The sequence below is a fragment of the Limulus polyphemus genome, unplaced genomic scaffold (genome assembly GCF_000517525.1).
Source record: "Limulus polyphemus unplaced genomic scaffold, Limulus_polyphemus-2.1.2 Scaffold52, whole genome shotgun sequence".
NCBI lineage: Eukaryota > Metazoa > Arthropoda > Merostomata > Xiphosura > Limulidae > Limulus > Limulus polyphemus.
The window spans coordinates 632,293-647,199 of record NW_013665662.1 but is presented as its reverse complement, the minus strand read 5'-3'; the positions used below and the strand labels follow the sequence as shown (position 1 = coordinate 647,199).

Sequence of the window (14,907 nt, the reverse complement as noted above, 5' to 3'; positions counted from 1 at the left end):
ACACTCTTGATGTTTGCTTTAGTCTGACAGATAATCTAATACTTGACATTTCTTGTTAATCTCTATTAACCCCACCCCCGTTCTTTTAAAACAATAACCTCTACTGCTTTTTTTCATTGTAAATACACTTTGGTATGACTTGGTAAATAATATCGAGGATTTCCAATGTTTCTGCTATTGTTACAATCTATCCTTGTTTTCTTATCTTTGCTGTATTAAGCAAAGTGTTTCAAGAGAACCCGCATGTCCTTCAATGAAATAAGGTTTTATCTTGGAGCCTATGAACTACATTGTATTACACACGATTTGATCGTTCTTTGTAAGTACTTTCTTTATATGAATTAACAAATTGACGATAATATATCTTTGAAATTTAGTGACTGTATACCCACATAACACAAGATTAAGATTTGTTTGTTTATTTACTAAGAACAAAACTAATCACTAGGCTATTTGTGCCGTGCCTACCACGGGTATCGATACCTAATTTTTAGTGTCATAAGTCCAGAGACTTTCTGTTGAGCCACTGGGTGGCTTGAGATTTATGACGACATCAGTTATTCCTGAAACATCTGGCATCGCTTTAACTGATTAACTTTGTTAATGGAATTTAAATATTTTCGAAGTAACTGGGAAATTAGAATAAGCTTCCAATACAGATCGAAAAACACTCAAAAGTCAATAAGACCGGACGTTTAAACTGAAGGATTAAATAACAGCGAACTAGTAGGAAACGCATGCAAAAATCCGATAACTGTTTAAACTACTTCTAGACTGGAATTTATTGACAAGTGGGTGGCTGTCTATAGTCCCTCGGTGGGATAGCGGTACGTTTACTGATTTAAAACGCTAAAAGCCGGTGTTCGATTCCCCGCGGTGGACAAACAAACAAAACAATGGTCTTCTATAATATAAAGGAACAACAATAACGTAAATTTATCTTGAATAGAATAATTGTTTTTGTTCTGAATTTTACAAGTTCTTGTCAATAAAATCGCATTTACATAGAAACATTCTTATTTTGCAAAGAACGGAATAATAATTATTCATAAAGACAAACCGGATCTACTTTAACTCGTAGGTAGTCCCTCTGTGCTAAAAAAGGTAATACATTTATTCCCAAGATCTGAAAGATTTCGGTCGTAGACAACTCCACACCTAATTTTCTACACAAAAGCTACTCATCATATAAGACTATCCTACTAGAATAACCTTCATTTGATGTCTAAAACGAAACAGAATTGATATGGTTTTACCACCCGAGATGAAACCAGTCAGGTATGGTTTGTTTTGAATTTCGTGCAAAGCTACTCGAGAGCTATCTAATTTAGCAGTGAAAGGCTAGAGGAAAGGTAACCAGTCATCACCCCTAAATCTTGGGCTACTATTTTATCAATGAATAATGGGATTGACTGTCACATTATAACGCCCCCATGGCTGAAAGGGCGAGCATGTTTGGTGGGACGAGGATTCGAGCTTGCGACCCGCAGATTGCGAAATTTTAAATTCAACGCGAAATTTTGAATAAAAATAAAATGCACATCATGAGACATTTAATTTCTTTTTCTCTTCAGAACAGGACGATCATTATTCAAAATGCACTTTCTTCTTAAGCCTAATGTCTATTTTTGTAGTAATACTAATTAATGTTTTTTAAACATACAAAACAATTTAACGAGATTTTAGCGCGTGTAACCTTAAATAGATTTAGCAAATCAAAAGTGACTAGAATATTACCTTTTTTAAACATTAATAATTGACATACGTTGCCCATAGAAGGTTTAACTGGAATTCCGTTTTTCATTTGAAACATTTTTAACACAATATTTACATTTTTAATTGCTTGTTTGGACATATAGTATCTATACAATCATAAAATAGGGAGATAAGGTCCGTTCAAACTCTATCAAGCTGAATTAATACATAATTTTTCGTTCAGGAATCAAATGAATCATATTTTTTTTGGTTACCTGATGGAGACAAATGCAGTGAGATTTCAATAGGAATATACCTTTAAAGTAGAACATATAAACACAAAAAACAAAAGTTATTTCGCAACATTTCTGTTAATCGCCACCTGGTGAGTATATTCGAAACAATATAAGTTATTCAGTTGATTATATACAAATAATTTTAATATTGTTGCAGATATGAATACTTCCAGTTATTTTTTTGTTTATGAGATACATTTAACTACAAAAACATAGCTCTGGCTAAGTACGTATTACAATATCGTGACAGGGTATACCAGGAAATGACGGAATTACTGGATCGCAGGGAGAAAAGGGAGAAAAGGTAAGGTGTAAAGATGTTGTACAGACGAATGAAGTAATTTACGAATATTTGATTACGTTTAAACTATACGACTATGATTACTGAAACTAGTTTACAATTTCTTCACTAAAGTCTTCCCTTATTAAATATTCTAACTAGAAATCTTAGGCGATGCGTTTAAACAGACTCTAATAAACAAGTAATGCCAGTAGACAGATTCTTAGTTTTACAAGTCTTAGCAGAGCTCAAATGTCTTGAAAAGTTTTATCTCTATAATTGATTAAGTAAAATTTTAACTTTCTTTTTCTTACTTACTCTGTTATGTTTATTGCTGGTTGATGTAAACTTGAAAGTTAATATTTCAGTTTGGAAAATGTTTTCACATTTATTGAACAATAAATGGTACATCACATAATTAATCTAAAATATTTTAAAAGTATCATTGACTTTATATTGTTATATCTATACATTTCTATAAGAATTTGAATTTCACAAATATATAAACTTAACTCACAGTTAAAGCACAAACTGTCCATGTAATGACGCTTTATTGAATATAATGGTGAATTTATTTGACTTCTGTAAAGTTAAACTTCATCAGCTATAAAATGTATCCATTGGTGACTCGTCTGGTTAACGACCCTGTTTATTTGGCGTCGGTTGGTGACAAAAAAGAACTTTAACTGTATCCATATATATATATATTCGTCACTTCTGTTTTAGTCACTCATGGACTAAAGTAATCAATATGACCAGTGTTCGTTTACACAGTAAACCGTTCGATTATCTTAAATCAGTCTGAAAACTAGTGTTTTTGTTTAATTATTTAACGTTTTCCCCCATCAAGGGTAACAGAGGTGAACCAGGGAAACCCGGGACGATTATTACAACAAATGAAAATGTAAGTAGAAGATAAGATTTAAAGGTTTTCGCAACCCATACATACATATATTAAATTTCTATCGCTACTGTTTGACTTTTCTGACAAACCTTAGTGTGAATCGAGCCAACTTTGTTTCTATTTTTGATGTATCACTTTTGATAGCTTTGATATATTTGATCATCATTATTGTACATTGTTATTCAATAAACTATTTTTTTTCTCATTTAGATTCTTTAAATATCAAAATTATTGAATAATAATTAAATACGCTTAAGGTGTTGCACAGGCTGTTAATCCCACATTTTAAAACTACTTTCAGGGAAGTGCTGTTCGCTCAGGGCCACCAGGGGAGCCGGGTGAACCAGGCATTCCTGGATCTCAGGTAGGTTATGTAATAAAAAATTCAATATATTAACTGTTAAACCTTCCCTAATTTCTACTACATGTCACTGCTAATAATGAATTTTGCTAAAAAAAATCATATTATACATGACAGCCAACAGCTAAACTTTTTCAAGCATTCTTGGGACATGCCATGTATGACATCCAATGCTAAACTTTTCTAAATAATTCTAGGACATACCATACATGACAGTCAATAATGAAATTTTCAAAACATTCTTAGGACATACTATATACGACTATGAATAAGGAAATTTTCCAAACTTTATTACGACATACCATAACCGACCGTCAATAAATAATTATTTGTTTTGATCAATTTCCCGCAAAGCTGCACAATATTACCTGCGCTAGCAGTCAGTCGTTAATTTTAAAAAGCAGACGAAAGGGAAAGCACCACCAACTTTTGAAATAGTGGAATTTGACCGTCACAATTATAACACACCCACGGCTCCAAAGTGTGAAGCGCGTTTTGTGTTTTCGGTAACAGAACGTGAACCGTGGAACTTCAGATCCACTCTACGATACGCTACATATTGGGCCGTAAGCTGCCTTTTAGTAATATTTTTTTCAAAACAAACATTTACGTGAAAATGTCTTACGGTGAGTTAGTTGACTTAACGTTATAATCCGGGTTTCGATTCCCTGCAGTAGATAGAGCGCAGAAAAATAATTATGTAGATTTACGCTAAAACAACAACAACAACAATTTGAAAATAAAATACTGATTAATACGATATTAAAAAATGTGTTTACCGTTGAGATTAAGGACCGCTAATATATCACGATTCACTGACCATTTTTACGAAATTTATGGGAAAACGGTACCAAAATTTCGCGTGCTTTAGTGTACCGTGCAGCACAATAGTCACTGTGTTATTCGATTATTTAGTGTCAATGTTCTCCTTGGATGACGTACGAACAATACTGTCGCAAACAGACACACTATTTAAATGGTTCATTATCAAAAAGGAAACCTAAATAAACAATAATAAGGTTTAGTAAGTTGTTTGTTTAAGAGCAAAACCACATTGGGCTATATGCTGTGTCTACAGCGGAAATCGAACCCCAGATCTTAGCGTTGTAAGTCCATAAACTTACCGCTGTACCATCGGGAAACTGGTATCATTTGAGCTAATGCAGTCCTCAGCTGGTCCCGTTTCGTAAAATACCAGTGAAATAGTTACAAAAAAAGTTGTGTTAAGTAATTAGCCGACTTTGTGTATCTAATAAAGTATCAACGTTTTTATGTAGTTTAGATCTGTTTTACATATAAATGGTGATGTTTCCTCTTTGATATTAATACATATATTTTTTATTTCCACGCCGCTTATACTCAGTAACCCAGAAATATTTTAATTAATGCACAATCATTGGTGTCATTAAAATATATATAAAATCCATTGAAAATTTTAATATGATGTGTTTTCATCCAGTGGCAGTACTTGTAAATTATTTGAGTATATGAACATCATATGCATTTGATACGTTATGAATAATGAAACATTTTTTTTTTAACTAGGGAGAACCTGGCATTGCTGGGCCTCACGGACCACCTGGACCTCCAGGACAACAGGTTTGTTATTCTTATCATCCTTTCACTCATGTATATACATTGAAGCTACAATAAAATTCATAATCCTTTTGTAAACTGGCTAACTATAAGCTTGATCTTTAATACGTGTTTGACAGAGTAAATTATTTTAAATTATAATTTTTCACTGAGAATAAATAATATTTTTAAATGTGAAGCGTAATCACTGCTGCTAGTCCTCGATAGCATCCAAAGAATGGACTCTGTTAACCGTGTTATGCATACAATTTAAAATGTACACAATTTATGTAAATAATAAAGATTATATGCGAATAAATAATTGAAACTCGCATTTTCTGTAAAAATATTTCATGCTATCGGACATGTAAAAATTGAAAACGAAGCTGTTCTTTGTTTTTAAAGAAACAAATCGCTCATTATAATTACATCTAAAATACATTCAAATTAAATATTCCTAGATGAGGACAGTTTAGTAACAGTTTATGTACAAAATAAATTGTAAGCTACTTAAAACATTATAGTTTCTATGATTTATTAATAGAGTTAAAAGTGAAGTGTTAGTATATAGTGATTGGATAATTGTTAGCGCCGTTTACAACCTTTTATAAATCCTTTTAATAATAGGGCATAAAACTAATATTGAAATACACATTTCCTTAGGAAATAAAAATCTCGTTTTAAATGAACTTAATAATTAATAAATAAAAAATGAAAATAAGATTTTACACTTTGTTTTACGTTGCATCATATCTAATATTTGTTTAATTTATTTTTTGTCTTCCTAATTAAAGACAACAATATAATGTATACCAAAGTATTCTAAATCAGTGTACATTTAGCCCAACGTTTACTATGTTGACCAAAATAGTCATCATCGGCTGAAATTTATTGGTATCTTTGTGATCACAGGGGTTTCCAGGACCCCCAGGATCGCCGGGAGCAGAGGGTGAGAGGGTATGTTCTAGTTACTAGTGTTTCGACTTTACATTTAATTATAATTAGGAAAGAAGATATTGAAAGCCCTAGTTTCGAGATATTATTTTTAATGTCCTCTCAACGATTATCGTAATTCTTGCGTGAGGTGAAAGAAAATTGCAACTTTTCATGAAGTTAAACATCATAAACGATAGGACACTGGCTCTTTTCACATCTAAACATGGTGGACAATTAATTAATAGTATCAAACCAATACCAAAATAATTTTATTTTTACGCTACTACTAAAACTTTATTACATCACCGGATGGAAGTTCAGCAATAGGATTTCCAGTCACATCAACCAAAATTATTCATTTAAGAACCAAAACAATCATCTAACGCATTACGAAGGAAAAAACATCCATTATATTGAAGTAAAATCCTAATTTGAATAAAAAGTAGTACCAGTAACTTTTATATATAATAGTATACATATATATGTATATTGGTATGTGCTAAAAGTTTCTGTTAGTTCTTAAAAATTACAAGTCGTTAGTTTCGGAAATTATACAAAAAAGGGATATATTCTATATCAATGTCTAGTAATCAAAATTATAACGTTTAACTTTTACCTTATTAAAATTGTTAAACCAGATATATTTCACACTGTTTAGTTCATAAAAGTCTAAACTGTTTTAAAAGGCAATTTTATTTAAATAAGTTTCAGTATTTTCAAACTTTAAACCTTAATTTCAGGTTTCTGTCTAGAGAACATTTGATACCTTACAACAGATATTGTTTAACTTCGGTTGCTAAGGCTTTTTTAAAATAAAACTCTGAAGCATTCATAAGCAACGACATGAAAGTTACCCTACAAAGCATAACGCAGGCCTAATATTAGTTAAGCCTAATTAATTAATTGATTAAGCCTCATTTATTCTGTCTTTGTTTTGGAATATTCCTCAAAAGTTTCTCCATTATATTAACATTCATTATTACGAATTAAAATATGCTCGTTCAACAAGTAGCTTTAGCAAAGATAAAATTATCGCTATAATGGGTTTATATTTTAACTTTATGATTTTGTTGTTCGTTTATGCAGCATACCAGAATTTTCTAAACTATATAAATAATGCTAATAACGTATTTTACTTTACAGAAAAAAATTCTATCCTTAGTGACTAAAATTATATTTAATGGCAATAAATATTTTACAACTTCGTTATCAATAAATTTATTTCACAAACTTTTTCTTTTAAACTTTTGTTTTTTATACACTGGCAACAATATTAGTTGATTTACATTTCGAATTAATCTACCCCATTTTATATAACTTTTCAGTTACATTTTTCTCATCTAGTCTAAAAAAAAGACAATAACAAAACTAAATAATAATGTGATAAATAAGATGCTTGCCAAGTTATTTACAAATATTTTCAAATTTTCCAAATACTATAGGGTCCAAAAGGTTCCAAAGGTGATTCTGGACCTAGGGGTGCAGATGGACTTCGGGTAACAAGCATTTCTTGGCTCTTTTTTTCTATTTTTCATGTAACATCTTTGATCTTATTTGCACGATATGGTTAGTCTGGATTTAGATATATTGTTTTAGATTACTAGTTTTAAGCTACGCAATAAATACTTTACTACTTAAAATGTACATAAACAGTTGGTCAGTTTATCAGTGTTTGGGGAAACATCAGCCCACTTCCTAATAGAGTGCAGAAGTTTCAGAGTTCCACGAAACTCAAGAAAAAAGCTATCTACGAAACTTAGGAACGTTTTTATATACACAAAGATATTAGAGCTTACTGGTTTTATAGATTGTGATTAGTTATAAATATATTAGTGTGAACCCCAGGCAAAATTCTTAATAAGTTCATCGAATAATATAGTAACACACCAAAACAGTAAAAAAAATTACAAAAAGTATGTATTTTCAATTACTTCATGTGCTGTTCAATTGATGGTGTTATATAGTTATGAAATTATCAAAAGTTCGTTGTTTTTCAAGTATTCCCAAAGAGCTTAAACTTGTAGTTGACGTAACTATTTGGAACGTTTCGTTATTTTTCTGAGAGTTTATGCTTGAGTTTCTTGTGTATTTTCATCAATTAATGATATTTAAATTTGTATTAATTTTGAAAAATATCATGGAATAAATCTAAACATTCACGTTACTTAAAATACATGTTTTTATTTTTTTAAACATGCGTTTTACGTTCAAGTTTTGTATAATATTTCAACGGTATACTAACACATATTACTTACTGTGAACAAGCACCTGTGCGCATGCTGGTATATAGAAAGTACTGATATTTCCTGTTTTGTTTTTTTATTAAAACAGGGTGAGCCTGGATATCCTGGGAAAATAGGACCAATAGGTAAACCAGGACCAAAGGTAAGCACCGAATAAATTAAGCCAAGCTTATTATCTATACAAATAACATTTGAGAACTTCAGATATAGATGTAGTGCATGCAGTTAGTGGAAAACCACTGAATAATGGCTTTCTGACTGTTTTAAACCATTTCAGCCTAGTGTTGTTAATCGACTCTTGTAACTTGTCTATAGTGCCCATCATGAAACTATAGAGCAAACAAAGCAGGGTATTTTTTCTTCACTTCCATTATCATTTCCAAACTCAAAATATCAACATAATTACCCCTCGTACCTCTCAGTTAAGAAACATCTAAGTGGGTTATACTAATAATCAATATTAATAAGAAGGAAATAGCTTTTCTTTGTTTATTTGTTTCTGCGCAAAGCTAGGCAAAATGCTGTCTGCTCAGAGCCTTCTTCCTAATTTTGAACTAAGACTAATGGGAAGGCAGCAGGTCAACAGCACCCACCGGCAGCTCTTGGGCTAGTCTTGCTTGCCCGAATAATTTTAGTGTCACTTTTGTATCGCATCGATGTGAAGTGATATTTTACGGCAATGGATTCAAAAACCGAGCGCATTAACCATTAACTCACGCTTAGCTATTAGAGCCTTACAATAATTTATAAATTAATTAACAAAACTGGGTATTAGAGTAAATTTATAGATCTATCGATTTTTTTTATTTTTAAGATACTTCAGTTGCATGTGTTTATCATTATATTTCTGTTAAATAGTGGCTGAGTAATTACTTCAATTAAAAACCGTGTGATATTCAACCGTTTTTAATATATTTAGTTTAGTGGTTTTTATGATCACAACATATTTATGATTACAATATAAGTTCACAAATCAGCTTCTGCTAGCATCTAACTTGTAACTGCTATTAGTAATTCTTTAACTAAAACTTGGCATCCAGTTTATGCAAACATGGTGTCAATGTGTTAGATTTTTGGTGTCCAGAGGTCGTCTTGACATCGCCCCTAGCTATCCAAATGAATAACTTGAGATCATTTTCCACTGCGCATGTTTAATTGATTGTTTTTAAACAACTTTATACATGATGGCCCAAAAGAAACCTAGTTTTTGTTATTTATATTGTCAGACAGTATCTGAATACATGCACCGAGATAGTTTCTCAAATATTGAACTATTTAACTGACTTGTAACAAACTGGCAGAAAAACAACAACAACAACAAAACTATATTCATAATCTAAATGACGTCTTATTTGATATTTTCTCAGGGTGATCAGGGGGATCCTGGAACAACTGGACAGAGAGGGCCAAGAGGCTTAATAGGAACAGTGGTAAGTTGTAGATGGAACTGAAATATCCTTTTTATATACTACGCAACGCTTTATGGTTTTGCATTTTACCACATAAATATCATTCTGTATTTGTATTTTCGTAGTTATGGCAAAGCTACTGAGGCTGCCATCCATAATTTTGAACTGACCAGGCAATAGCACCTAAGGGACTGACTGTCTCTCTTATCACACATACTCATCTTAAAGTGTGGGTAATATTTTGTGGCTTCGCACGGATTGGAACCAGGCTTGACAGCTCTGTCACTAACTTACGCCTACATTTCAAAAAAGTTTACCTGATTTCAACTATCTACGATCATTGCTGAATTTATAATAAATTAGAAACATCACTTCATACGGGATTACTGTGAGAAACATATATATATAATAGCATTGCAACTATACTTTGTCTGCTATAGGCTCCTGTTTTAAAAACCTTTTGCAAATCATTGGATCTCATTCTACGAAGTTCTAGTTGAAACGCTATTCTTATCAGTAATATGGCTAATTTTGAATGAAAGGCCTCACCCAAAGGAAATAAAAATACAAGAGTTATTCGAAATGCTTTTATTCTCTGTTATTGGTGTAAATGCCTTTTCGGACTAACCAATAACGGTTTGGCCTGGTTTGTTCTGAATTTCGCGCAAAGTTACACGAGGGCTATATGCGATAGCTGTTCCTAATTTATTAGTGAAAGACTAGAGGGAAGGCAGCTAGTCATGACCACCCTCCGCCAACTCTTTTACCAATTAATAGTGGGATTGACTGAACATTATAAGGCCCCCAGGGCTGAAAGGGCGAGCATGTTTGGTGGGGCGGGGATTCGAACCCTCAGATTGCGAGCCAAGTGCCCTAACCACCTGAAATGGAAATGTACATATGTATTCGAACTTAACTTAAGAACACAAATACACATGTATATTCAAACCTAACTAATAAAAAGGAACAAAATGCACATGTGTATTCAAACCTATCCAATAAGAAAGAACGGAAATGTACATGTGTATTCAAACTTAACCAATAAAAAAGAACGGAAATGCACATGTGTATTCAAACCTAAGAATCAAAAAGGATCGGAAATGCAAATAACTAGGTTTTGTAGAATTGACATGGTGATAACAAGAACGATTTTTTAAATGCGCCACATAACTTCTAAATCATCTTTATCAGAAATCTACTAAAGGCCATGAAAAGAACATAAAACTTCAGAATTTAATATCTTTGTAGTGTAGCAAGTTTTACTTATATTAATCACTGCAAATTTTAACGTTATTTCTTGACTTCAGTGCAGAAAGAAGTTCAAGAACTACACAGTCTGCCTAACTCAGTAAGAGCTAATGTTATTATAACTTTCCCATATTGGTTTTGTAAATGCTCTTGTGACAGTTTTCTACTTGATGGTTTTAACGTTTGTGACAGTAAAATTATTTTGTTTCCCATTTTCGACATTAAATTAATTTACGAAAGAAAGTTACAACTTTACTTTTGTTACGTATGAATTTATGTGAAAATAACGTTCACTATATTTTAATCAATTCTGATTCTAACGATAGTTATTCTGCAAACTTCGAGTAAACTTGCACTTGTTCGTAAGTTTTAATTAGACCTGTAGAATTCTATTAACCAAATCCATATTTCTGTTTTATATTGAGATAACATTTTTCTATGTGGAAACAGTATTCATGATCCGAAATGCTTTGTTTCTCTAGGGTCCTACAGGGCCGATCGGACCCCAAGGACCGTCTGGTCTTCCTGGAATAAACGGTCAACCTGGTGAACGGGTAGGATGGATTGTTTCATGGGAGAACTTTGAAAATTAATATCCAAAAATATGACTAGAATAAACAGGGGTGTTATTGGGACTGTTTTGTGTTAAATCGCTTGATTTAAAGTGTAGAAGTTAGATAAAAAAGTGGTAATAGTAGTGAAAAATAATCTGTGGACAGAGATGTAGGGTCGCATGACCTGAGGAATTTCTTTTTATTACTGTCTATCCTCTGCGCCACTGACGTGCGGGATTGTTGGCCATCACATACAAGTTCACATACTTAGAATAAATTACTGTAATCACAACGTAATAGTCGTTGTGATCAAAGGTTAACATATACTTCACATATACTTCTTTCTCTCAAAAACTTTAACACACTTTTGAAATTTTGCTTTTTAACTTGGATAAACTAATTCAGATTTCTTTAAACAGTTGCAAAGAAAATCAACTTTTAAAGTTTTTCCTTATGGCTTGAAGTCCATACAATTAACAGCTTGCACAGACATCAACTGATTACAGATCTCAGTAGACTACATCCAAATTTCTAATAAACATTTAAATAATTCTTAAGAATGTTCAAGAATAATTCAAGTAAAAAAAACAAAAAAACATTAATTCTTTTAAAGCAACATTTGTAAACTAGAAGAGCTTTCGGGTGGTCCAAGATATTAAAAGTACAGAGTTAGGAATGAAAGCAATCTCAACATACAGTATTTTATAGATGCAGAGCAGAAAGAATCAGGCATATTTCTGGTGAAAAACTAGCAAAAAAACTAGGCTTAGAATGTAGTTCTCAAATTACTTTGGCATTGTTCACTCCGTTGCTCTCATGATTGAAATACCACAAAGTTTTAATGTAACATCATAAACATTTTTCTTATTTGAAGTTCAATGATTTTACTAAAATATTTACGTTAATCAAATTAAGCTTTCTTTTGATAAACAAACAAATGATAGTTCGTTCTTTTATGTAGGGTCAACCAGGGCCACCAGGACCTCCAGGACCAAAGGTAAAATTACTTTATAGACTGCAAAACTGGCTTGGGATGTTAAATTTTTAAACTGTACGAATTTTATGACTTTTAAGTATGCTATAATGAAAAAAAAAAGACCTTTGGAGCAAATATCTTGTAACAATTTTATTTTCTCAAACTTTACAAATGTTTTAAATGTAATCCAAAATCATGAATCTAGATTCTTATTTATACAACGATTTATTGAACTGAAAATGAATCCCGGAATCTTCTAAGTTTAAAGACTTAAAACCTTTTAGAAAATAAGAGGGAGAGAATATTTTTCAATTTACAGTACTTTCTTTCTCTGCTGCCTACCTGATAAGCATCTTGGAAATATTCGCGTAAGACGTAAGTCTTTGTTTCAGAATTTCTGCGAAAAGCTACACAAGGGGCTGTCTACTCATAACCGTTTTCCTAAATTTGAAATAACAGCTTGATCGGAAGGAAAATAATAAAAATACCTACCAACAACGATATTCTTGTGTGACCGAATAGTGGGGTCTGACTGTCATTTTTATAGCGCACCTACAACTTCAAAGTGCAGAGTGCGTTTTTGCGATAAAACGCCGCGAATCATGAATCTCCGAATTCATCTGCCCAACATGCGACCCAGCAAACATCTAGACTCTGGAATTTACTATAACAATTACCTAGTGTATGTGTATGTGCGTGAGTTCTTATAGCAAAGCGACATCTGGCTATCTGCTGTGTCTACCGAGGGGAATAGAATCCCTAATTTTAGCATTGTAACTCCGAAGACTTACCGCTGTCCCACCGGGGGACAATATCCTAGTGCCGACCGCGGCTGTGGAAAGAAGAATCAATGCCATATTCAAATGTAATAATATACCTTTCTGTTGCTTTTAGATTGTTGACACTTCAATTTCAATTTCTCTTATCTTATTCTCTCTTACGTTTCTTCTTTCCTTCCTTTTGTTGTTGTTGTTGTTTTGTCTTCAAATTCAAATTTTACGTCTATATTTTCGTATTTCTTTTCTTTTTTTTCGCCACTCATAAATATTGCCGCCTGGGCAAATATCTACTTTGCCTACTTGCTAAGTCTGGCTAAAAATTCAAGAGATGAGTTTTCCTTTACCGCTAACCAGGGTAATCTTAACGTAACAGCATCATCTTGGTGGATGTCTTTTCGATGCACGTATGAACGATGTATTTGGATTAGTGATAACTGAGTGTAATATAATAGCATCACCTTAGCGGATGTATTTGACGCTTGTAACTGCTAATATTTAAAATTTTGTTCAGGGAGATAGCGGAGCAGCAGCTATTGAACTAGAAGGGTATGGAGGTATTCGTGGACCGAAGGTAATCACATTTTTAATTACATTTGTGTTAGCAATAAGTATTGATAAATACAGGTATTAGAAGTGTCGTTAAATGTAAAAATAATAAAAGAAATATATTCATTTTCCCAAGAGAGCACAATAAATACAGGTATTAGAAGTGTCATTAAATGTAAAAATAATAAAAGAAATATATTCATTTTCCCAAGAGAGCACAATAAATACAGGTATTAGAAGTGTCATTAAATGTAAAAATAATAAAAGAAATATATTCATTTACCCAAGAGAGCACAATAAATTCAGGTTTTTACACATCTGAATATGAAAATAATGTTTCTTCGTTTCAAATACCGAATTCATTAACAACGGTTTTTTTATATTTTAGATTGAGTTTGTCTTTGCATCTGTTTTGTGCGTCGTTTTAAAAACCATTTTTTTTAGATTTAATACTAAATATCTTTATATTAAATAGATGTTCATTAAGTTCGTTACATATAACTCTCCTATTTGCGTAGGTATATGTATTGTTCTAAAGTGATTGTTTTAGCATTTTGTGGGTTCTCCATAACTCAAAGCTCTTATTAGAAGAATGGTATTCTCGACACCGGTGAATAGAGTAAAAAACAAACAAAGAAAGAATAACCTAAACTTCGCCATATTTTCTTTATCTTTCAACTGATAATGAATTTTGCAACTAATGTATCCAATCCAACTGGTTCCCAATATTCATAATTATAAATAACAGGTTTGAAGGCCAGAATTGTGCAGCGTATATTGAAATGTTCAAAAAGTAACATATTTTAAAGATGGAGATACCGTTACAAAAAGTAGGTATTGTATGAAAGTCAAGTAAGTCTGATGGGTACCTTAGTAGACACGCGCCATTATGAGTACCTACAATATTATTATTGGTTACTGTTTTTTAGCTACACAATGGGGTACCGGCGCTCTGTCTACCGCGGGGGAATCGAATCCCAGATTTTCCTAAAAACTAGTGTACCGTTAAGCTAATATTTCAAAAATGCTTGTCATTATAACAAGCGAAAAATAAAAATAAAACGTTCTACAGAAGTAATTAGTGTTGTCAAAATATCCATATTAC

At 32.2% G+C, this 14,907-nt stretch overlaps 1 protein-coding gene across 1 annotated transcript in view; it reads left to right on the top strand.

Annotated features, from left to right (window-relative positions):
* Positions 1–14,907, top strand: part of LOC106463331 (collagen alpha-1(I) chain-like) — a 79,618-nt gene that overhangs the window by 52,139 nt on the left and 12,572 nt on the right. The window contains exons 22-32 of the mRNA XM_022391275.1: positions 2,242–2,295; positions 3,122–3,175; positions 3,477–3,539; positions 5,082–5,135; positions 6,024–6,068; positions 7,490–7,543; positions 8,379–8,432; positions 9,658–9,720; positions 11,430–11,501; positions 12,463–12,498; positions 13,768–13,827. Of these exons, the coding sequence (XP_022246983.1) occupies positions 2,242–2,295; positions 3,122–3,175; positions 3,477–3,539; positions 5,082–5,135; positions 6,024–6,068; positions 7,490–7,543; positions 8,379–8,432; positions 9,658–9,720; positions 11,430–11,501; positions 12,463–12,498; positions 13,768–13,827 (609 nt within the window). The remainder of the gene's footprint in view (positions 1–2,241; positions 2,296–3,121; positions 3,176–3,476; positions 3,540–5,081; positions 5,136–6,023; positions 6,069–7,489; positions 7,544–8,378; positions 8,433–9,657; positions 9,721–11,429; positions 11,502–12,462; positions 12,499–13,767; positions 13,828–14,907) is intronic.